The following is a 26019-nucleotide window of genomic DNA, read 5'->3' as shown; positions in this document are numbered from 1 at the left end:
ACAGCCGCCGCGCATTCATTTTCTAGCCATCTCAGCGCAACTCTCTCTTGGCGGCCTTCCACCCCTCCGAACATGAATGGGCTGCGCCCATAGCTCTACGCCACCCCTACCTCTGAAACACAAATGGACTGCGCCAACTGTGCCGCAAGCAGATTGTTCGCATGTTGCTTCCTGGCTCCTAATTCAGTGCAGTTCTGGAAACAGCTTAATCACTCGCGTTCATTTTTGCTGGTTGTTTCGAAGCTGTTCCTGGCCACGCGGTTTCTCAACTTTGCTTGACTTGCCACCGAAACGGAACATGGCTGATCCACCCGCTGATCACCGGCAATGCACGCCGTTGCCGGTGAAAACAAAGTGCACGGCTATAGATTTGGAAACTAAGTGCTTCTAGCCGATAAGACGATCGTCGCGAACATGCTTGCGCCAGGTAGCGACGGCGACGATGGCAGCAATGATGCGGTAGGCTAGGCTGCCTCAACGTTGTCCTCACAGGAGGCCCGTCATGATTCAGTTCCTCCGGGAACTGAATAGGTTCCTCGCTTCGTTTTCGCAAGGAACCTACCGCTGCACTACGTGGAGCACTCAGATGCCTTGGAGAAGGATGTCGGCAAGCTTCGCGTAAAGCATGCATAGCTGACGGACACAGGCTTTCCTCGTGCAAGCCAGTGACAAGTACGTGGTGAGATGCTTGTGGTGATCTCTCCTCAGCCTTTCTTCTGGATTTTTCAAGCTGACAGGGTGCCGCGGCAGTTGTGTGCAATAATTAAAAGGCCCCTTTCGGGGCCACCAAAGCGATGCCTCGGCAGTGCTCACATATCACTTGCCACCCGTGATACCTCTTTGCAGTTGTTATAGCAGCGTCATTCTTTAACGCCGACAGCCGCAGCTTGTTACATGCGATCGGAGCACCCAGGAAGCAGTTAAACGAGTGAACACAATCAGCAGCCGGGCGGAGGAAGGTGGTGGGGAGGGGCACTGGCCTCCCTGCCTATATAGTTTTCTCATATCAGCTCTGCCATCCCCGTATTTGATTTTTTCATGCAACCCAGTTATAACAATTATTGGTTATAACAATGGAATTTTCGTGGCACTTGAATATTGTTATAAGTGGGTTCGACTGCATGTACGGATATTTGTAGATCTGCTGTGTGGTAGCACATTGGGCACCCAGTTTTAATGGGTTGTAGGCATGGTGAGACTGTCAAAAAAATGTTTTCCTTGCCTGGATCAAGTTAGCAGATTTAAAGGCTGTCCCAAATGTTTATGTTGAATGTCAGCTATGAACTTGTTCAGCAGAACCAATTCGCACCCAAGTGTTAATTCTCACAGGAACTGGTGCGCCTCTGCGCAACAGCCACGACTCTCCAGCAGCAACATCATTCAGAATAAGAGTCTTCACTTGCATCGGCCCCTCACATTTGAGACTTCAAAAGTGCTGTTATGCATTACATTCAGACGGAAACGGCTTTTCATGATGTGCATATGCAAAAACGATGGCGGCGTCTATAGAGCTAAAATAGCTTAATTAAGCATTAGGCAAAATCGTGTCAGCATATGTGTCCCAGCTGCGTTTGAGGCCAGATGTGTCAAAACCAGTAACAGATGATGGTTTGACGCATTGCAATCTATGCAAACTACGACACGACAACGCGGTTGTTGCACCCTATGCCTTACCGATGACAGGTGAGAGCCTTGCCGCTGAATGTGCTGATGCGTGTGCTGTAGAGATGGGACGGAATCGTCGTCGCCACTGTATACATTCATCCCGGAATGTCAAAGAAGGACCTTGGAAGACTTTATGTTCAACACATTTGGGTGAATCCTCCTGGTGGACCCCAATCCGATCATCATTGTGGGCGATTTTAACGTCGATGTGTCGGCGTCAGCTCAAGCTCTTTCAAAGAAGCGGCGGCACACTTCCTTTTCCATTCACTCCTCAATACGTAAGTCGTTTCTATTCTTGTCCTCGCTCTGCCGTGCATTCACCCCATGGACCATATGAAGCATCCTCTTAGTCACTTGTACAGTCAACGTCCAATTTTTCGGACTCTTTAGGGGCTGCAAAAACATCCGAAAAAATGAATGCATGCCTTTTACTGCCCTTAAAGGCTCAAATCACCACAGGCACATCCCAAAAAGCTCTGAAGGCCTGCTAGTACACATATTAGGTATATAGGTGCTCGTACTGTCACAGGAGATAGCGGGTGCATGCGTGTATAATTAAGGAATACATACTGTGTCCAGTGACAATTGCCCCTTCCCACGCTTATTATGCATCACTGCAATACTTTCACGTATGCTTCATTGTGATACACTGCCATAGTGAGTCAAAGCTGACTTTCGGAAACCGGCATTATGCAAAGTGTTGTGCTTTGCAAGCTTCGAAGCCAATCATGAGTACCACAAAGGCGGAGTCGGTACGATTGCTCAAAGCGGCCTTTCAATGAAAAGTCTTTCAATGATAAGTTTTTCAATGAAAAATACGGCATAGAACGGCAAGAAGCTTAATAGCGACCATCGAAGCAGCTAGGCTTAGCGTTGTCGCGGTGGTGGCTACGGCTGCCAGTGAATCTGCATGCTAGAGGGCCGGTTCAAGCTAGGCAGCAAGGTAATCAAAATGGTGGCAGTGGTGGTGGCTTTGATTAATGCCATTTCGGACCTGCGGTCACAGCAAAAAGCCAGAAAAATCGGACGGCGAAGGGTTCTCGCGTCCGAAATTTCAGACATTCATCTACAATGACTCTATGGGGTATGTGGTAGTGCCGCGATGCCGTCCGAATTATCGGGCGTCCTGAAAGTCAGTCGTTGACAACTCCTCCAGTGGACGACGCGGTGTTAAGGAGGACTCGTTACGATTACTCTGTTATTCAAGCTGGCATTACCACGACTTTCGTTCCCTTTCAACAAAATAACTGCTCATTTTCCCCTGATGGAAGCACACATTCCGTGGGTATTCCCTGAGTATTTCCAGACTATTCATAATCCCTGAGAATTCTCGGTTTTCCCAGTCTGTAGATATCCTGACTATAGCATTCCACTCCTGTCAGAGCCTGAGAAAGGCTCACAGTATTATGAAATAAATAATAAATAAATAAATATGTTCCTCCTTCATTTCGCCTGCTGGCACGTTGAAGGAGATCGCTAGACAAGCCACAGAGATTACATTGGTGAATGCTTCCCAGTCTCCCTGATTCGGTCTGAGTACACAGGCAATATATTTTCCGCAACACTGTTACTCATATTAATATCCAATAACTGCCTCGATTCCTTTTCTCAAAAAGTCGATTGATTCACCTGGGGCTGGTGCAGCTTTTAAAAGAAACACCCTTATTCCGGTTGCGAGTTTTTACTTTTTCAATCAGTGCATTCAGAATATTTGATAATTTTTCTCTTACATACATGTCGTGGATATATATATATATATATATATATATATATATATATATATATATATATATATATATATATATATATATATATATATATATATATGTCTATCTACCCTTAGATTTACCCAGAAATGCATTGGTCATCTGCATCTCTTTGCGCCACGCAGTTGATAAACATGGTTTATTTCACTATAATACTGTTTTCTTTGGTCATTGTCCCTGATCAATATTCCATCAACAAGAAGCACGCGTAAAATGACACAATGTAAACAAAATTTTGTTACGTAGCTTCATGTTGCAGATAGGCAGCTTCTGTGGCAAAAGTTACGTGTTACTTTTAGAGAACAATGTAAATATAGCAGTTCACCTGGCTAAAACTACAAAGGGTGCTGGCCAACAAGAGTCGTGGGCGCACCAAAGCAAGTGAAACCATAAAAATTTTACTGCAGAGACTTTCTGCAAGAAAACTGGGCGTCTGCCCAGTTTTTCCCAGTCCCAGTCCGCCCAGCATCCGCGCAATGAACATGCACTCTCTAGCAGATGATGCACTTGGCAACGACAGCAGAAGTGAAGACGCGATGCCTCAAATATGTATAAGTTGCTAAAAGGTGTCAGTATAAATTTGCAGTTGAAATAAAGCACCATTATAAAAGCATAAGCGCGGAATCGGTTTCAGCACCCGCAGCGAAATTGCATTGAATATGCCCCAAAGCGCGTCTCTGCCCCAATCCAGTTCACTCGCAGTGCCCTTGCACAAGTTTTCCACACGCGGCACCTCAGCGGGAAAACGCTGTTTGGCCTACTCGACCATTGTATAGTACACTCTATAGAAAACTCAACAAAAATAGACATCTTCAAAGGACCCACAGTGGTTGCTTAGTGGCTTTGGTGCTGTGCTGCTAAGCACGAGGTGGCAGGATTGAATTCTGGCCACGGTGGCCGCATTTCCATGGGGGTGAAATGCAAAAACACTTGCGGTACTTAGCTTTAGGAGTATGTTAAAGAACCCCAGGTCGTCAAAATTATTCTGGAGCCCCCCACTACAGCGTGCCTCACAATCATATAGTAGTTTCGGTACGTAAAACCTCAAAATATAATTTTTTATCTTCATAGGAACACAGCACTGCTATAGAGGCACTTACCCTGGGTTTTAATTAAGGGGAAATGTGGACCAAGGAGCCACATTAAAGAAATTTAGATTTTATTTATGAAGTTGCGCTTTAACATTTTATTTTCATATGTAAGAAATTAAGGATTTCCTCTAACAAGAAGGCTGCAAGAAATGATTCTAATCGAGGCATGGTAGCTGTATGGGCTTTATTTTTCTATTCATGCACAACTGATGAGCTTCACAACCACAAGTTTTGCACAGATGAGCTTTTTTCATTTAAGCAAATTGAGTGCTAGCCATGGCTGAGCCAGCACCACCTCATTCTTATATTTTCACACGTACTCGGGTGAAGGCAATGCTTTCTACTTATCCTCCTGAGGCAGAGTAATGGAGCATTTCTCTAATATATTGGACATTAGAAGGCTGGGTGCAGCGGCCAGAGAAAGGCTGCTGAAATGACGAAAAGCCGTTTTTTGGTTTGTTCTGGAACCTGTGCTACCATCTGGGTAACAGGATTGACATACATTTGTTTCACACCAAAGCAGGAGCTTTCAAAATAGTGGAATTCAGGGTGAGCTTCTCTTATGGCACTGACCACAAAAGTAAGTAAATTTAGGGGTATTTACGTATGCAACAATACGTTCTTAAGTATTTTTTTAGTGTTCGGTATAACTGAAGGAATATGTAGAAACTAATATCTGAGTGGTGAGTGCTTTTATTGCTGTTACAGTGAAAAGAGGTGATAGTTGGCTGTGTTTGTAGCACTACTACCATTGTTTTGCTTTATGTACTTTGTAGGAAATAGAGCCCATTTTATTGATACCGTAAAATGTGCTACCCTGCCTTCTCTTGAAGCGAGATCTAAAGGCATTTGCCCATTGCTGCAATTGGCTGCTTTGCAAATTAACTGCAGAATGGAAAACTGCACCATAAAAAGCTTTTTTTTCATCTTCTGCATCACCAAACAGCAACAAAAGGCGCACTCCATGTAGACAATCCAGCCCTAAAAAGTGTAGAATTTCAAATTTGAAATTTTTTGCAACATTATTTTGCAAAAGAGCAAAAATAACTACTTTTAAAACTCCACGGTAATTTTTTTGAAGTCACCCACAAATACAACATTCCAGTATCGTGTTTGTGATAAATACTTCTTTAAAGCCCAATGTCCAATATATTGGACAATGCCATGCTCAAAACAAGATAAAATTTGGTATTATAGTTTCCTGGTAGCCAAAATAGCATAATCTATAAGAATGTAAAAAATCTGTGACAGAAAATGCACTCCACTTCTCGTGAGGATATAAGAGGCTGACAGACAAAAAGTCGTTGTTGCACTGTGTTCCAAGGCAAAACTGAAAATGTGGCTGAGTCTCTCAACAGCAAGATTTCGTTGCCTGTGCCCCAGAACAACATTTACTTCACGCACTAGTGTCTCTCGAGATGGCCACTGCTATAGCCACGCTATGGATCAATAAAGGCCACAAAGGTATTGAGTTGGGTGCCAGCTCTGGAATTGATGGCACTGAGCAACCAAAGAGACCAGAGAAGAATCAAAAGTATGTCTGGAAAACGGACAGCTGAAGCTAAATCTCGTCATCACAGAGCAGCAAAGAGAGCCTATCTTGAGGAGGAAATTCGCAAGGTTTCCTTCCATGCAAATACATCATAGTAATAAGCATGTTTGGAAATGTTCAATTTCATGTTCCTCTTTTTTACAATTATAGGCTGCTTTTACTGCTTGTGCAAAAAATTATTCCGGTACGTAATGAGACATAAGGTGCAACATAGCCTGTTTTATAACACTCTCCTAGACCTGGCATGAAGCCTAAGCCTTCCAGAAGAGACTATACTTCTTCCACTTCCAGGGGGCACAGAAAATAACCAGATAATATATATAGTAACAAAAACTAGGGGTGTTCAAATAGCGAAATTTTCTAATCGAATACAACTATGTATTTGAGAAAAACAACCTCTTCAAGGGACCCTGAAACGATTTTGACGATTTTCTACAAACGTACTGAGTCGTTAGAGTAGGTCCTTCTGATCATTAATTGACACATCTGAGTGCTTGGCGTAAAGCATGTAATTTATTATAAGGTTTTAAAAATGCACATCGCTGCTGATCGCAGAACACTGCTCGGTGGAATTTTAAGTCGCCCCTAACCATATGACAGAAATCACCCATATGACGTCAGTGGGGCGAGCTATCCAATTGGCTGACCTGGGCGTGTGATCAATAATTTTTCCAACTTTATGGTAAACAAATGATGTTCATAATAGTTGGAATGTTAGTTAATTTGTTTTTATAAAAAGAAAGTAACATAAAGAGAATGCACAAGAACAATTTTTCAGTACACTTAAGCACTTCCGGCACACAGGAAGTGTCGTCTGCTTGTTTTACAACGTGCTTCGTCTTTGACGAGAGCTCCGCCGTCAGTGTCAGTCTGTCTTTTCGCGAGCACTATGATTCGACTTTGTTGCGTTGTGGACTGCAAATGTAGCGACTGGCAATATGTCAAGCTGTGACATCATGTCCTTCTGCAAGCCAGTAGACGAGCGGACTGGCTGCAGCGCATCGGACTGCCGCTATCCGATCGGCGCCAGGATTTGCGCGATTGCGGCGGTCACTTTACACCAAGAGATGACTAATGCAATAGTGTTTCGCGAGTCTGGTATTAGGGTAAACGCAAACGCAAGGGGACAGGGCCTGGCCGTGTCCCCTTGCGCGTCGTTTCAGGAGATGAACAGAAGCGCAAATGTTAATGGTATGCACGGTGCAGCCACCTGGTGGCATAGAGCTCAACCACACACAGTAGCAGTAACAAAATATATTCTTCCTTGCTGCTGGCGTAAATTTTTCGCCAGAGTGTAATCATTAACACGTTGTTTTGTAAATGTTTTAAATGTTTTACACTTTAGAGCAATATTAGCTCTTTCTTTGGCTGGTTAAGCTCTGCGCCAACGGGTGGCTGGACCGTGGAGACCGATCAGGCAGCTCACGTACATCTACGCTAAAGTTCCTTCATCAGCTTGAGTTTATGCCTCCACCGTTCCGTCGAAACGTTCGGCTAGTGTGTGATTACCGGAATACCAGACACGTTCGGCGCTACGACAGAATGCTTGCAATGCACGCTATTTCGATAGCTCTTGCTTGGGGTCGACGGCCAAGCGGCTAGGGGAGAGGTTTCGCGCGGGCGGGGCGGGCTCCAAAACAGCCGGAAGTGGACGATGTGACGTCGCATCGTGACACGGAACCAGTGAAGGCGGAGCTTAGCCCCGATCGCTCGGCGAACGAGTTGAGGAGGAAAAACAAGGCTAGGGAGGAGGGTAACTTGTAATCGCTTGTAGCTCCATTAATACGTAACACTTCACTTAAATTGTGGTGCGAATGTTCTACTTAAGCTGTACCCTACGTGTCAACAAAATTTGGCCGAACGGTTTCAGGGGCTTTTTAATATTGAAGAGAATATTGTAAAATTTCTAAACAAGGTGAAATAATTTTGCATGGGCTGAGTGAGGTAAAAATTATTTACCTGCACGTGCACATAATGCTGTTTGCAGCTGAAGGTCTAGTTAATTGTGGAGCTTGTAAATAACTTATTTCAGTTACTTGGTGCACCACAACCAGGACAGTAATAAAAAAACATACAGCATCTGACCAGATGCATGTCGAGTATTATGTTCATTGATGGATATACAAGCAAATGTGACATACCACAGCTCCCTGCACATTATTTTTATGAAATGTAAACATGGGGAGACTGGCCAAATAATAAATTGCTTTGCCTAAATCACGACAACAGATTCATAGATTGCCTAAAAGCAAGGCACTCTGATTGCATGACAGGAAATTATTGAGCAGCAGTAATCCGACACGTGCTTGCTCAGGAATTGATGCCCTTCTGAAACAACCACAGCTCTCCTGTAGCACAAACATTTAGAACAGTCCGCACTTGTATTGGTCTTTCTTCCCCGTGACTTCAACAAATACTTTTATCACTCATATTAAAAAGAAATGAATGTTAGATGATTTTAAACACTGAATTCTCAAACGAAATTGGCGAGGCTAATCAATTTGCATTTGAAATTTAGAATATTTGCATACCCCTATAAAATATGTGTTCAGAAGTTGAAGATTAAATTCTATATTCTGCATGTTTAATCCAGTTGGCTTTATCATTATTTAAAGTATATCTCACTCCCCTCCTCCTTAAACTCCATCTCGGACAAAATAAAGTTTATACTACTACTAGTGAGGAGCATCTCCTCTTAACAAATCCAATTGATTATGCACAATACGTGGAAACAAGGCAGTTTATTTTTTGTTCATTAAGCATATAACTTATAAAACTCTTTTCACATGTAGTTAGGACCGCACCAGACATCAGAAAGCTAACAACATGTGAAAAGAGACAGCACATAGCACTAACTACTTTATTCTCAAAATAAGCAACAAAAACTAAAGAGGCAAAGCAGCATCTAAAGCATACTTACTAGGACGACAAATATGCATTATTTTTTATGTGAAATGACTGGTTGTACACTCACACAACCCGTGCCTTTTAAGCCAATAAATATTTATTGTATGCATTCATCACAGTAGTGCTTCTTTATTGCCACCTTGTCAAATGAAGGGTGGCAGCCATACATGCCACAATGTATTGCCAAATTGCTGCCAGTCTTCGTTTTGAAAATTGTTGCCTTGCTCATGATGCTCGTCATTAATGCCAGCATCCTGTATGCTCCACATACGTTCCACAAGAAAGCAGTACTTCACATGTGACACCTGTGTGGCACTCCATAAATTGTCCAGCACAGTTCTTCATGCACACTGCCTGTTCCCGATTGTGCCTGCTCCGAACCCAGTTCACAAAGCTTGAGGCACATTGATCACACAACTAGCCCGAAGCTACACACTTCCAGAGTCCATTAAATTCACTCGTACAAATACAGGCAAGTGCTATACTGAAGCACTTGCTTGGTCAATGTAACAACACAAAATGCAAGAAACTGAAGTAGTTTATTTTCAAAAAACAATTCATTGCAGCATAAAAGTAACAAAACTCTTCAGTGACTTTTTAACAAGACCTTATTTCACAGAATTGCTCAGCTTACCAGAGTTATCCACAGAGCTATTTCGTACTTGTTTGAGATGGTGATGACGGTCCTTGCTCTGCAGTATCAAGCTGCTTGAGAAGACGAAATAAAGCAGCTGCTTCCCTGATTCGGCTGAACTCTATGCAAAAGGCCTGAACTTCAATGAAGAGATCCTACAGAAAAGAGGCAGGTTTCAAACATCTAGCATGTTCGCATGAGACACTGCAGTGTCTAAAACAGGTACAACATAATGTAGTGGAAACGTCACGCATGTAAATTTTAAAAAGTCATCTGAATATGCCCACAACAGAGCTCCATGTGTTTGTTCAACGTGATTCAGAAACTAGTAATCTATCAAAATAGCAAATTCAAAATTTTTTCATTCACACTAGCAACCGTGTAAATTTGAATAATAATTCATGCCAAAGCACTAAACTTCAAGGTAGAAATTCTACAGAAAGGATGAAGTGGTTACTAAAACAACTTGTGTGTTTTCATCATCTAATTCACCCGCTGCAGTGGTTTAATGGTCTGCTACAGAGCAGAAGGTTGCGAGATTAAATCTGGTGGTGGCTGCATCACTCATGTACAGAAAAGCACAATTTGCATGTTCTCAGTACGTACGATTTCTTCAAAAATACAGTTTTTCTTGAATGTCTTTTTAAAATCCAGTTCAAAGGCTCAAGTGTACTCATTCACATAAATGTCGGAACACCCAAGTTGGTCAAAATTGATCCCGAGCCCACCTGTACAATATGCAGGCAAACCATGCTTTGTGTAAAACTTCGTAGTGTCCAATGAGACACTAAAGAGAAACACCATATGGTCAAGCTGCGTAGGTAAATTACACTGCTGCACTATTTATGTGTAAAAACTAAAGAAAAAAAAAGAAAGCAGCAAAACTTTAGTCATTTTCTTTGCTAGTAACCAATATTTTGCCAGAAAATAAATGAGAGTGTAATCTTGAAAGGATACTTCACCCATTTAAACTAGTTTAGTGTAGCTCTTGAGTGCCCATTTAACACAAAAATGACATAGTAGTGGTACTACCATAAATGAAAAAGTGCTTGTTTACCTTGGCTCAGCTGCACAATAAAGAACCCCAGGTAGCCAAAACTTATCAGAACATCATGACGTCCCTCAGCAACACAGTGCAGCTTAGGACCTTAAGCATAAAAATTTATTGACTCATTCTAGAAACTGCAGTAAAGTTAAACAGGTGGTGCTACAGCACCACCTGTTTTCAATGACATAATTAAGGGAAAATGAGATATCCACCCAATCGTAACATTGCTACAAAGGAAACCCATACGGATTCCTCGAAAGAAAGGTCTTGCAGTTGAAGAAAAATTCGTCCTGGTCTGAGACTTTAACCCTGGACCATCGCCTTTCCAAGACAGCCACTCTACCATATGAGCTAACCAAGGCGGCTAGCAGATGGCAGGGCGAAGTCGACTTTGTTAACAACTCGAAGCAAAAGCAAGAGTTTGAAGTAATAATTATGTGGAAACCCGCAAGGTGGAAAGAAGTAGAGAGAAAAATTGGGTTTCCTTTGTAGCAATTGCTACGGTGGAGTGAATATCTCATTTTCCCTTAATTAATGACTCCTCTCCACCTTGTTGGTTTCCACAGAACTATTACGTTTCATTGACTTGTTTTTCAAAGTTCTAAAATAAACTATCCAGTACTTCTGTTAACTCTTTGATAAATTGAAGCAGATTAACGATATTTTAATTCTCCACTGATTCAGTGTTTCTTCATTAAGCTAAATTTTGGTACAAGAACAGGGCCAGTATTCAGAAAGTTTATAATATGTAAGTGAATTTTCTTACTGCCAGCACCTACCAGACAGGTTCCAGCCACTCTTGAAGACGACAGTGTATGTATGTGATCCGTCTTATATCTGTAGCGGCCGTTTGTCACTTCGCAATGCCTCGCCGTGGGGGGTCATTGCCCCCTGCTCTTTCTTGGAACCGAGGTGACTGCCCAATTGGGGCGCCACCGCAGCCAATCAGCAAACCTGCTTTTACTTTTGAATAAAGCCAGTCGACTCTACATTCTCAAGCTGTAAAAACGCGTATTCCTTGCCTCCGCCAAACCGAGCTCCCAACAAGTGATGACCCGGGACATTTACATTTTCTTTTTTTCGAACACTAGCCATGGACGACGCTGCTCCTACTCCCGCCGACAGAAACGATGCCAGGGTTATGCCTCCTGTCATCGCCGTAGAGCTTCAGCTTCCCAGCTTTTGGTCCAAGAATCCCCGAGTTCAGTTTATGCAAGTATAGGCCTGTTTTCAACTCCAGCGCATCACTTCACAGACAGCAAAGTACCTGCATGTGATCGCTGTGCTACCCTCCGACACTGCCGATGCCAGAGACATAGAGCTAGCGGGTACGCCTTCGGCCACAGCATCTGACGACCTGAAATGCACGGTCCTGCAGCACCTCGAGCCATTGCAACAGAGCAGGCTCCAACAGTTCCTCTCCAGGGCACTCGGTGACCAACGACCGTCACAACTCCTGCACCGGTTGCACCAGTTAATGGGTGAGCACTCCGCAAACGAGAGCCAGCTTCCAATTTTGTGCAAGCTGTTCTTGCAACGCCTCCCACAGTCCACATGCACAGTACTGGTGGGTTCTAACGAGACGAGTTTCAACCGGCTAGCTGCACTCGCTGACCGCATGTGCGACTGCTCGTCTGTGGCACAGCTACGCTAGCCACCACAGCACAGCTACCTATCATGACAGCTACCTATCGCCATTGTGAGTGGCCGGGAGACCGACTCCCACATCTGCAAGAAACAGTCGACCGCCTTACCAGTGCAATGGAGAAGCTGATGATGGGTGGCAATACTGGCGACTAACTTCAGCGCAACCACTCGCCTTCACAGTCTCGCAGTGCACCTAGAGACTTGCCCTGGCAGTTGTGCTGGTACCACTGTCACTTTCGTGAACAAGCAAGTCGCTGCACCCAGCCCTGTTTGTGGATGGGAAATACACTGGCCAGTCTCTAATGGCGGCAGGCGACAACGACCCTCGTGCAAGCCGCCTATTCTTCGTAGTCGACCGCATCACCGGCACCCGCCTTCTCGTCAACACCGCAGCTGAGCTGTCTATCGTTCTCACCAATGCAGAAAGTCCACACCCATGCTCAACGCATTGTGACAACACTGCCATCGCACTGTATGGGCTCTGGTCAATAATGCTAGGCATTGTACTTCAGCGCTAGCACAGATGGGTGTTTGTGATCGCCGATGTCTGGGGCCGTATTCTGAAACGATCTACTTCGGTGATACTATCGTCTCGGTGATAGTTCACCGTCAGGCGCGCGCTGGTTGGCTAATTGAGCAAAATCAGATGACGTAGCTCATCTGATTTGCTAAAACAACCAATCAGCGCATGCCTGGCGGCGAACTATCGCTGAGGTGATAGTATCACCGAAGTGGATCATTTCGGAATATGGCCCCAGCTTTGCCATATAGGGAGCAGACTTCCTGAGCCATTTCAACCTAGATGTGAGTGTTTGTGATCGGCCCCTAAAGGCAATGTCACATCCCTAGATGTACTTGGCTTGCAGTCCAACCTCACCTCATCTGGCATTCATATGTTTCAGCAGGTCTCAATGTATGATAAGATACTTGCCAAGTACCCGTAACTCACAAAGCCCCGAAACGATGTGCTGCCCATGAAACACAAGGTAACACATCATATTACCACCACTGGCCCACCTGTCGCTGCCCGGCCATGGAGGCTTGCCGGACGGAGGTTGGAAGTCACCTGTCGTGAGTTTGAACACATGCTTCAGCTCAGTGTTATTCGTCTTTCCTCCAGCAATTGGTCTTCACCTCTCCATTTGGTTCTAAAGCAGGACAGTGGCTACTGGTGGTCTTGTGGTGATTCCTGAGAATTGAATGCCGTCACTATTCCGAATCAATATCCCCTCCCCACATAAATGACCGGTGCTCGTTTCACAGGAACCAAAATATACAACAAGATCGATTTGATGAGCATGTACCACCAAATTCCTGTAGAGCCCAGTGGCACACCGAAAACAGCAATGACTACTCTATTTGGCCTATTTGAGTTTGTCCATATGCCTTACGGTTCGAAGAATGCGGCACAAACTTTTCAAAGGTTCATGGAAAATATTACACGCAGACTCCTTTTATTTTTGTCCACCTTGACGAGATTCTCGTTCTAAGTTGCACATACGAAGAACACAAAGAGCACCTTCGCCTTCTCTTTGGGCGGTTGGATGAATACGGCCTGGTTCTAAAGCCCCAGAAATGCATTTTCAGAGTTGAAGCACTGGATTTTCTCGGCCATTGCATTTCACCCCAAGGCGTCAAACTACTGGAATCACGGGTGCGGGCAATCAAGGAGTTTCCCTCTCCAACCTCCTTTTGAAAGTTGCGCGAGTTTCTGGCGTTCATAAAATTTCACAGGCGCTTCATAACATTCTGTGAGCAAGTTCTTCAGCTGCTTCCCGACCTGCTGCGTCACGACTCCAAAAAAACGCCTACGTTCCGCTGGTCCTTGGAGCACGAACACTCCTTCCAGGAAGCCAAAACGCGGTTGGCGACTGCAGTGTTGCTGATTCATCCCCGTTGCCCGATGCGCCAACTCGCCTTATGGTAGATGCGTCGACCACGGCAGTGGGTGCAGTATTGCACCCACTGCCACAGACTGTAGGTCACTGGATTTCTCTCAATGTGCCTCAAACCTACAGAAGCTCGCTACAGCACTTTCAGGAGGGAGACGTTGGCCACCTATTGTGCTGTCAAGCATTTTCGTTTTTTTCTTGAAGGCTGTAGCTTTGACATTCTGACCGACCACAAGGCTGTAGCTTTGACATTCTGACCGACCACAAGCCGTTAACCTGCATTTTCAAGAACAACAGTTCCTCGTACCCGGAATGTGAATTTTGGCAACTTTCCTTTATCTCCAAATTTTATGCGGACATTCGCCATATCTCTGGGACCAAAAATCAGGCAGCTGACGCACTGTTGCAGATCGGCGCTGTGCTTGCTGGCCCTGTGGATTTCCAAGCTCTAGCCTCCACCTAAAAAAATGATCTAGAGCTGCGCCAATTGCGGGAAAAAGCCTTGTCGCTCCACCTTATGGAAGTGCCACTTCTCTACACAACATTGGTCACGTGCGACACATCGCAGGCAGCTTCTCGCCCATTTGTGACCCATCAGTTTCGGCAGCCATTATTTGATTCACTGCAAGGGCTAAGCCATCCCGGCATCAGAGCAACACAGAGGCTTATCACAGAATGCTTCCTCTGGCCAGGGATCAACAATGAAGTTCGAACCTCGGCAAGAACCTACCTAGCCTGTCAAGCGGTGAAAGTGACCCGGTGCACACGTCCAGCAGTACAGCTGTTTTGACCACCAGAGACCTGTTTCAATCACGTGTGTTTAGACTTGGTGGGGCCTCTTCCACACTGCCAAGGTTTCAGGTACCTCTTCATGTGTGTTGACCGGTACGCAAAGTGGCCCGAGGCAACGCCTCAACAGGACATGATGGCCGAAACAATGGCGGAAGCATCTGTTGCTACGTGGGTGATGTAGTATGGTAACCCTTTGCGCACAATTACTCACTGAGGCCGACAATTCCAAAGCTCACTTTTTTCTGCCCTGGCGAGACTGCTCGGCACACGCTTTCGTAACACCACGGCTTACCACCCACAGAGCAACAGCATAATTGAGCGTCTCCACCGACAACTAAAGGCATCATTGCCCGCCACACTCAACAGACAGCACTGAGTGGAAAGGCTACCCCTAGTACTACTGGGCCTGCGATCAACAATGAACGATGACCTCGGAGTAAGCATAGCTGAGATGCTCTATGGGTCAATAATCCGCATTCCAGGCCAGTTTTTTGGCGCCCAGCAAGGCACTCCGCCAGTAGCCGCGCAGTACTTAGAGAGGCTATATTCCTGGCTTGACCAGCTTCGACCTACACCCCCACGTATTGCCTGCAGGCAGCTTGTGTTTAGTTTCCTGACAATGAACACAACCCCGCACGTCTTTCTGCGGCACGACTCTATCAAGCCACCACTGACTCCTTCTTATGAAGGCCCCTTTCATGTGGTTTCGCGTTCAGAGAAAACCTTGAAGAATGATGTTTGTGGCAAAGAAGAGACAGTGTCGTGCAAGTGCATGAAACCAGCTTATCTTGAACATTAAATCTGCATTCCTTCCGCCATTCACACCTAAGCCTCCATTCTACAGGTGGCCCTTGTAGTGACCATCCGTCACTTCGCAATGCCTCGCCGTGATGGTCATTGCCCCTTGCTCCAGAAATCTGGTTTACCTCGCTGTGGGGGTCATTGCCCCCGGCTCTTTCTTGGAACCGAGGTGACTGCCCAATTGGGGCACCACCACAGCCACTCAGCAAGCCTGCTTTTACTATTGAATAAAGCGATTCGACTCTCCGTTCTCACTCTGTCAAACGTGTATTCCTTGCCTCCGCCAAACTGAGCTCCCAGCACATCTTTGATTGGTCCTTCATTTTATGTGCCCTCTTCTTGCCAACTCATCTGCTAACTACTATTCCTAAATTCTGATGATAACAAAACGATCACCTCAGCAATGGCCTGCTAGAGGTTGCCCACAGGTATGATAAGTTTTGTCAACACAGGCCCAGATGTCCAAGGCATCTTCGTGTCCATCCTAAATAAAGTCTACTGTATGATAGAAAACAAGTAACCGCAAGAAACCTTGAGTGAAGTTATAATTTGTCTGGTGTCTAGATCATCAAGTGTCAACACACGGAGAAGAATAAATCTTAAGCATTTACACAAAATAAAATTTTAAGTTACAAACACACATACACACGTAAACAAATAAAAAAACTAAAGGGAAATTATGCAGTTAAACCTCAATATAACGAATGCTGTAAAATCAGCAATCTGCTTTGCTATACCGAAATTTTGTTGTATGAAATTTGACCTTTTACTATGCAAATTAGTTGCCCGTAAATTTTTCATACATGGAAGGGGCTACAAAATTTTTCGAACTGTCAGGCAACCAGAAGAAGCAAACATGAATGAGAAAAAAAAAATTTTTTTTTAAATTTTAGTCGGCGACGATAGATACGGTTTCATGCTGCATCGACGATATGTTCACATAAGCAGTACGAAGAGAAGCCAGTCATGCTTCTGCGACCACTCGGCCCCTGCGGCTGTCCGCAGTGGGGCGTCGCTATCATGAAAAGTGCCAACAGTGGGGAGCGAATGCTTAGTCTGCCTCTCGCTTCAACGTGTCTTTGAAACTCGAGATTACACAACCTCCAGTACTAAATGCACTGAAAACAGCGCACGCATTGCCCTGCCACCTCGGCACGTCTACATTTAGCACACGCAGCAGATTACCTTTAAAACAGGGCGTGCGGGCTGCATATGCACTCAGCCACGCTGACAACTATGCGTAGCCATGGCAGCACCAGATAAGGAGACGCGAGCAAATTTACGAACAACCTGCGTCCCCCCCCCCCCTTCACGCGCGCTTGACTGCATTATGGGGAACTCGCTACCCTCCCCCCTTTCCCCTTGCTTGCGCAGGAAGACAGCGTTCATCAAGCCACCATCTTTCTCGGCTTACCGCTTGCATGCTCTCTCTCTCACCCAAAGCATACAGTGCACATATCTCATCGCACTAGGACTTTTACGAAACATGACGCTGCTCCGCATCGGCTGTCACACTTGGTTGTGCGGTATGCGATTTGATAGGTGTGCATTTGCAAGAAGCTGCTTGTAATTCAAATATTTGACTCACAGCGTCTGTGGAAGTTTCACAGCATCTGTGGAAGTTTTCATTTACTGTGTCGGTATTCCTTTGTGGGGGCCGTGAAATTTCATAATATTGGAAACGTGTATAAGCACACTTTGTTATATATTGCAGTTCTAAATACATGGTGTTATATGCACAAAAAGTTATAAAAAGTACTTCGTTATTTGAGGTAGTTTTAACTGTATGTGCTATAAATTTATTTCAAGTGTTTTGCTCAAACGAGTGAAATTTTCCAGAGTATGCACTGCCATACATAAAGCCCACCCTTGCCAACAAAGTCACTTACCTGTACATTAATAATCTTGTTTCTGATAAGAGACTGGAGGAACACGCAAACCAGTCGCACCAGTCTATTTTGCATGTAGCGATCCTTGATAGTCTCACAAGTCGATATGCAGTTTGAGATATACAGATGTACAAACTCTGTAGGGAGCTCCACAGCCTGCATGATCAACAGAGATGCTTTAGCACATTTATACTGCATTTACTTGAATTTAAATAGATACTTTTTCAAAATAGGTAATATGAAATTCGTGGGTTGGCTCAGATTCGAGGATATGGTGCAGACTGTAAACCACAAGTCACACAAGCAATCGCCTGGCAAGATGAGAGCTAATTCAGTAAGCCATCAAAAGCCAGAAGATGTCAGGCATACATGAGGGTCCCTTCAAAAAGTACGGTAGCCGATAAGCAACTAGAGGTGAACAAAGAAGATGGGTAGTTGTCTGAGCAAGTACTAAAGCTCGGTGCAGTGTCATTGCTTGAATAAACCTACTTTGTGGTGCCCAAGATCGGTACTTTTCATGGTCTTTATTCATACTGCTTGCACTTGGGGATATCATTTTCTTTCTTGTACTGCTCATTCCTTGACTATTTCATATTCCTTGGGCACTATGATTTGACCTTTTCAGCAAGTTTTTATTCAGTCTTGTAGGTGTACACAATTTCATATCTAAAGCCTAAAAGTAATATGAGGGAGTACTCAAAAATAACCATATTGTTTTTCTCCTGCATGAGTGCTTTGAAGCCTTTAAATGTGATGCCATCCACCTCAATGCACCAAGCACCGTAGCTCAAAGTCCGATTGCTGATTTACCAATTCTGATATCTTGTACAAATCCATTAAATATCTGATGTTCTTTTATGGCTGAGCACACAAAGTGCTTGAAACAGTTTTCTTATAATGACTTGTTCTTTGCTTATTTTCTGTATTTATCATTCTGGAACACTCTCATTGTCTCATGTCGACTTCACGTAATAACAATTTTCAGCTTTTTCATGGCAAGCAACTGATAGGAACCAGTTTTCTGACCTGACGGGTGCCCATGAAATACTTCAGTTTCTCTAGAAATAATCTGCCAATATCTGTTTACATTACTGTCATTATAAGGTTTCATATTTAGAAATACCATTCAAGGCTTTTCAACATCAGCTGATTCAACACTGAAATTCTTTTGAACTTTGCATCATTTCTGCTCATTGACAGTCAATGTCATATGTCACGCTTGAACTAGAATTCCACCTCCTTTAATGTGCACAAAACAATTCAGAGGTGGTAGCATGGCAATCAGCATTCTTTTTTGGCTTTGTAAATGTGTGTCAACTACTTCACATTACATGTAGGTTTAATATTGACAGATTTAATGCTGACAGAAAAAAAAATTTTTCTTGGTAGAATTGCAGATTGATCGGAAAATTCCAAACCGTATGTACATGCTTCAACTAAACGTCCCCTAAACAGCTTGTTATAGACTACGTAATACTTTTTTTTTTCCCATAGCAAACTAATTTCGCAATGTAATTTCAATCTGAGTCTTCACATAGCATATTTATTTGATTATAAAGTGGTCACAATTATGAGACAAGGGTGCAGTTTGGGGGGGGGGGGGGGAGGTGAGGAGAGACATAAGTATGCACACTAATGCAGATTATTCAGACTCAGCGCGGGTTGTCCGAAATACTGAATGACTAACACAGCAGCCAAAATGCAAAATGGCGACCATGAAATGGGGGGCAAGAGAGCTTTAATAAGTAGAATGTGGGTTATATGCAGATATCGCCTTTAGGTGTGGCTTCATGACAGCCTAAATTTCGCCTTAGGGCTGACCTGCATAAAGCGAAGCTTCGCTATAAATTTTGCACAGTGGAAAATCCAGCGCAAAGTGCCAATGCATATTCAACACCGCACTCCATGCAACCAAGAGTTGGTGAATGTCACCGACAGTGCTGCCAACGCAGCTTGTGAGGAGTCGTGGCCAGACAAGCTAGACTCTGAAAGCAATGGGCGACCATGGGATGCCAACCTCTGTGCTATGGTCCGACTGGCTCGTGCTCTCCACTGCACACAACCAGTTCCAGTGGTGATGTTAAGTGGGCGTAGAACATCTGGCAAGAGCTGATTGGCGACGAATAGCTAGTTTTTGGACATCATGCAACTAGCGGCTGTCGCCGAGAGGCAGACACTGAAAGTTTGTGGCTTCCTTGCTCCATGGAGGTCAGCCTTTATAGAGCGACTTTACGGCACTGTGGTATGTGCTGCTGTAAAGTCACACTATAACACCCCTGACAAGCGGGCACGTTAAATGCACTTACGGAGAGTGTCCATCGGCTTAAGTACACTTTGCTAAATCTAAATGTTGGAAGTGAAATGTCACTCGCAGAAGAGTGCACTCCGGTGGAAGTATCCGGTGGCATCTTTGTTGGCTTCTTGTGATATGTGCAGTGGAAAGGAAGACGAAGAGTCTACCTTGGCAGACGCAGATGAAACAAAGAGGGAACCGTGTTGGCTAGGTCGGACGTCTACGTCTAGGAAGCAACTGTCAGAGGGACCCAGTTGAGAATCAACGTATGAGGTACTTCGAAACGACATGTCGCTTGCTTTAGTCTTTCAGCAGAGGCACAAGAGGGTGCATGAGACCGCCTGCCATCTCTCCTTAAAAACTTATTCAAGTGATGCACCACGCCAGCTTCGTAGGACGCCAGCCAAGCTATGAGCGCACTGTGTTACTTGATTATAATGCTTTGTAGGGACGCTTAGATAGGTATACTTCACACTTACCCCATGCACTGCGTTCTTGTTTTTGCACTTTGTGTTTGAATATATGTTTTCGAGCCGTGATTGTTGCAATTCTTTTCTTGCTGCCATCAGAGGCGTCTCTTACTCACACAATTAAGCCTGCTCCACATACCAAATCTTAACAGCAACCTTGCTTTGGTTGAAGCTACATCAATTTGGCATACTAGTTTTTCAGGGAGCAATGCAAGTGATCATTATTTGGACTCTGATGACTACTAATAAAACAATACAATTATTCATAAATTAGAAATAATTATATATTTATAATTACTAAGTAGTTGCATACAATTACAAGAATATAAACAACTGCGCAAGTATGCCGTTTTAAAAGTTCGCCTTCTTCAAGCTGAGAAATAACAGTTTATGCTGGCAAATGGGCACATGGGGGCTTGGAAAACTGGCCACGCACCGTAGTTTCCAGATTTGTTGGTTTCTAACAAGGTGGGGTTCAGTCATTGGCATGGAGGTGGAAATGTAGAGCAGTGACACACATTAGTGGCTACCTGTTTTTGGAAAGAAACTGGTTCGAAAACGTAAGACACTGCCATGAAAGTGACAGGATGGAGCAGGAAATGGTTGTGTGATGTGTAAATGAGGTCTTGGAAAAAAATTCTTAGTTCCATACTTACAGTTGTTAGCCTGTTCACAACTTCCATGGAGTGCAGCGACATTTCCATATTCACCAAGACTGAAAAATATCTGGAATGTAACATTTATATAAAAATTGCAATTTGTACAGAAAACATAAAAGAACATGTTCATGACAGCATATATAAGGTTAATTATATATATTGAAGGTCGAGGAAGATTTATTTTGTACGAAGCATACCACTTGAAAGTATAATCACAATGCTTACTCTGTAATCTGGCTTGACTGCATCAGCTTGAGCAGGACTTCTATTGCTACAAGTGGGTTGTTCTCCACCAACTCTGGCAGCTGAAAAAACAAAGGGGGGGGTCACAGTACTTGTCAGTTTTCAGGTTGCGAGAATTGCCACCGAAAAGAGTTGTTGCCTGCTCCCACAGCAATGCATGTATGACTACCCACTGTTATTTATACATGCAATAGATGCAACGCAATGTTCATAAAAAAATAATGTTCTTGCAAGTGTGTCACTATACATTAATTAATTTTACATCCTGCCTATCACTAATGGGATTATAACAGGAAGGGCAAATAAAACATTAGAAGTTGCAAACAACAATGTGAAAATAAATAGATGGGTACATAATTACACAGGCGTTAATGCAAGGTTTTTGTAAAGCTACAAACAACAGAATTAAATGCATCACTACAGATTCAAAGTATGGCTGCAACATATGGTTAGCAAGTTAGAACCTAATAGTATTGAAAAACATAATAAGCTAATTCTATATAAACATTATAAAGATTCATGATAAACAACATCCATGATAAGCACAAATGCACATATTGCATTAGCTGCAAGACCTCAGTGTTGATAGAGAGTACATATACAGAAAAAGTATGCATACATTTTGGATATTGGAACATCAAACTGATAATAAAAGCAGGAAAAAGAAAGATGAAAAATCGGGTAGCCAACAAAGTCTACGCTGATACATAAAATGAGTGTTCACAAGGGATATTAATAATGTTGATTATGTAAATGGCAAGTTTCTAAACAGTGCAGGAATACAGACACCAATATCAGAGCAGAGCACACAAATCAAAGCAGTAAGGCGAGTAGATTATTTTCAATAAAGCTAGTAAAGCCATCTAATGAGCTGCTGCTGATAATGCACTTCAGGCTATTCCACTCTCTTATTTCTAATAGGAGGAAAATTTTTTCAAAGCAATCAGTGCAAAAGGGGAACTTCACTGAGCGTTTGTGCTTATGGTGCTTAATTTTTTTTTTTTCAGTGAAATGGCAACAAGGGCTTTATTAGACATTATATAATGATAAACTGAGCCAGAATAACATGCCTTCTTGCTAAAATAACTGGCATTTCATTCACATCACCCATGCTAATACTTGAGTACGAATAATTTAGTAATAACCATATGATGTCAACAGGCGATGAAGTCAAAGGAAAGCATAGAAGAAATCACTTTTTTAAAATTAAAATGTAGAAAAAATATTGCTCATTGCACAGTGTCTCAACCTTGGCAGCCTTGATATCTGGAAGTAGCACACAAAGGTTTTATTGGCAAGTAGTCTTCTCCTAAGTTAACTACATTAACTACAGATGACACACAAAGTGACATCTGTAGTTAATGAAATGCAGCGCTGTTGTCCTGTCCCCCCTTGTTCTGCGTCCTTTGTTTAGCACTATTTATTCCCAAAATATGTGCAGACTAGCTCACCTTGTGTTATTGCAGTTAAATCTGAAATGTTTATTGCAAATATAAGTGTGTAACAGATATATGGCTATATAACGAAGGTGTTTTCATATCAGATGCAACTTTGTTATAATGAGGTTTGATTGTGCACAAGAAAGTTAATGGTGAGACAGCTGTTGCGACATGCATCATGCAGAGGTTGTGAATTCAGCTTTCACCAATGGCAAGTTTTCGTTTGTCTCACTACCACTTCCCTTTTCTTTTATTAAAATAAAAATATGAACCCTCAACCTTAATAATCTTACATTTCAATAAGAAAAGCAACCTTATTTCTAGAGGTGTGTGCATATTCAAAACTTGCGAATAACAAATCGAATAGTGTCCCATACGATTCGGTCTTTGAATCGACTAGTCAATATTAAAAAATTTGAATATTTTCTAATAGTTTCTAATAATACTGCACGCATAGCATCAACTGTGTGCAGTTTAACATAAAATTGGGGCAAACCTCGTAGTATAGTAGTATAGGCATAGTATTCACATAAAATACGAGAACTTGCTTGTGGATCCGGCTCCGTCACTCAGGGAGTCCGACTTCACCAGCTATACAGTTATCATTCGCACTCTCCGATTAGTCCTGTGCATGAAAATAAACTGCTTCCTTGTTCCTAATGATCCTTTTGTGCGTTCAATAAACAATGTTTCGTGACTTGCATTGTGATGACAGTGACTTGCTAATGTTATGAACACCAGAACGTGAACATGGTTTCATATTAATTGTGATAGTGGCTGTTCATTATTTCAAAACTATTCAAAAAGTGTCCTTATTCGATTCAGTTTGCTTCTACCGGTATTTGATTCATATTTGATTCGATGTCAACAATTACCATTTGCACACCGCTACTTATTTCTCCCATGCTTTCTTTATTTTTAGTGCCTATTCATACAAAACTTGACACAACCCTCAAAAGCAGCACAGCTTCCTCTTCCCTTTTTGAAGTTGTTCAACGTAATAAAACATTAATGACAATAATTATGTGAATGAGTAAATCATGTGAATGAGTGAATAGTTATTATGCATGATTGCATCACACAACACTACTTCATTAGGCCAATACACTAAAAAGACCCGATTCACCAAGTTTCAATAATCAATATGTTTCTAAAGTATTACATAGAGTTCACAATGCAAATGCAGTGCAATTCAAGCATAAATGCGGTGTCAACATAAACATCTACATAAGCGATGGTTAGAAAAATGTGCCATACGATATATATGAACAGTTTCAGAGAAAATATGTGGTCACTTTTGCTGCAGTAGAAGGTCAATTCCATACAAAAGAACACTGTGTATAAGGTGAACATTCTGATTTGCAGGTAAAAAGTGGTTTGCAGCCAGCAACACCAGTTGTCATGCCTTTTAATAGTAATCACTATAATTAGTGAAGTTATGCAGAAATATTCAGACACGAAGATTCAAGCAGGCTCCACAAAGCACTTGCACAAAGAAATGTGCTGCATTGCTGGTACTGCCCCACTGCGGATTTCCCAGATAAGCGATTTTCTATGTAGCATTAACACTGCTGCTCTCTCATGGCAAAACTTCCTTGCTCAGAATGTATGGGCCTCCTGCATAAATGGCTGTCCATAGCATGCAGGCCCATGTGCACATCAATGCTGTAGCCAAGCTGGTATCATTATAGCTGAGCAACACCCTCAGTGTGATGCACACCCTTATTAAAGCGTCAAGCACTCTACTCAAGTTTGACACTTGAATACAGCAGTATCTGCCGCTGTCAGACTTTACATAAATGTGCAAGTGCATGGTTCACATAGCTAGAGCGCTGTGGAAAATTGGCCATTGCATCCAAGTCACAGACCAGCATGCAGCACGAACGGGGCATTTGATGCACCTGCCATGGCTTCAATGTGGCAGCTGGTAAAAGAAGTGATTGCATTCGCTGTTGACAGCTATCACGTGCCGATTTGCACTGCTGTCTGGGAGTCAGTAATGAATGCTTTGCAGTGCTCGCATCTGCCTGAGTGAGCTATGCACTCACATGTTCAGGTTAAGTCTGACAAAGGTAGTACAGACACATAATTCAGTCCACTGCATCTCTGCACATAATTAAACCTTAGTTTCTTTTTCTTTCTCCTGACAGTAGTTACAGGAAACCAAGCACTACCAACTCTGCTGCTTATAATCAGCACCTTCAGCAAGAGGTGGCATCAATTTACTTTAATGTTCAGAAGGCTTGTGCAAAAACATTAACAAACATATGCATTGTGTTTATAGCTGTGTGCATTTTTCTCTTAGAAATGCCACTGAAGATGATTTCTCCACATGCATCGAACTTTAAGCTACTCAATGAAGAATACACCTTGATTTAATAACCACTTTTGTTCCTTTTTATCTGATGGCACATAAGTATCTAAGCACAAAAAGAATTTGGTCATGAAGTAACCATGTAAAGAAGCCCACAGGAAGGTAATAATATTTACCATATATATTCTTATGTAAGGGTCTTAGCTGAGTAAATGACGCACCCTTAAATTTAGTTCCAAGTATTGAAAAAAAGAAAAATGTGGAAATTTTCCGTGCACAAGCCACGCTTCCCCTTTGCAAAGTGTACACTTGGTCAGCCATGGTCATGTGTTTGGAGTTTTCCCAACGTGATGTGCCGGGCTCTTCATCAGTATGTTTGTCACTATTTACAGTTGACAGTCTGCTAGCAGGAAGCTTGTTGGCTTTAAGTGTTGCTGTCATAAAAAAATTCATACCCTGTTGCCCAGTGGCTTATCCGATTGTGCTTTTCTCTTGAATTTGCATGTTTGTGCAGTAAAAGAGCCCATGCCAGTTCCTGCAGGCAACACGTGCAGCTGTGCGTGTGCACCCCGCAATGAGGCTCTCTGCTTCGTACACACATCTGCGCAACACATTTCTGCTTCCACCACTTCCACACAATCACATATGTAGGTGGGCAGTATCGATTTTGACATTCCGTTAACGCTTTACGTGAAAGCCCTGTTGGTTTTGCCATTGTGCAACCTCGCATGCAAAATAGAATCTGAGGACAGCTTCAGTTCTGAACAGCACACTTCCAGCAAACCATACTCCACCTGCTCCAGCTCCGTGGTTATGCTCCTGTGATGAGGAATTAGATAGCAGTAAACAGCTAAAATAAAGGTTTCCAAAGGTGGCTGCTAACGGTGGCAAGCACATTTGTTATTAAGAGTTGGCCC

At 43.1% G+C, this 26019-nt stretch overlaps 1 protein-coding gene across 2 annotated transcripts in view; it reads right to left on the bottom strand.

Annotated features, from left to right (window-relative positions):
• Positions 1-9501: 9501 nt before the first annotated feature.
• Not11 (CCR4-NOT transcription complex subunit 11) overlaps positions 9502-26019 on the bottom strand; it is a 35911-nt gene continuing 19393 nt past the window's right edge. For both annotated transcript variants that reach the window (XM_070530945.1, XM_070530946.1), the window contains exons 10-13: positions 21332-21411; positions 21104-21173; positions 17685-17840; positions 9502-9770 (exon numbers count right to left, since the gene is read on the bottom strand). In XM_070530945.1, coding sequence (XP_070387046.1) covers positions 9633-9770; positions 17685-17840; positions 21104-21173; positions 21332-21411 — 444 coding nt within the window. In that variant the 3' untranslated portion in view covers positions 9502-9632. The remainder of the gene's footprint in view (positions 9771-17684; positions 17841-21103; positions 21174-21331; positions 21412-26019) is intronic.

Source organism: Dermacentor albipictus, chromosome 1 (assembly GCF_038994185.2).
Source record: "Dermacentor albipictus isolate Rhodes 1998 colony chromosome 1, USDA_Dalb.pri_finalv2, whole genome shotgun sequence".
Classification (NCBI taxonomy): Eukaryota; Metazoa; Arthropoda; class Arachnida; order Ixodida; family Ixodidae; genus Dermacentor; species Dermacentor albipictus.
This window is presented reverse-complemented; position numbering and strand designations above follow the sequence as displayed.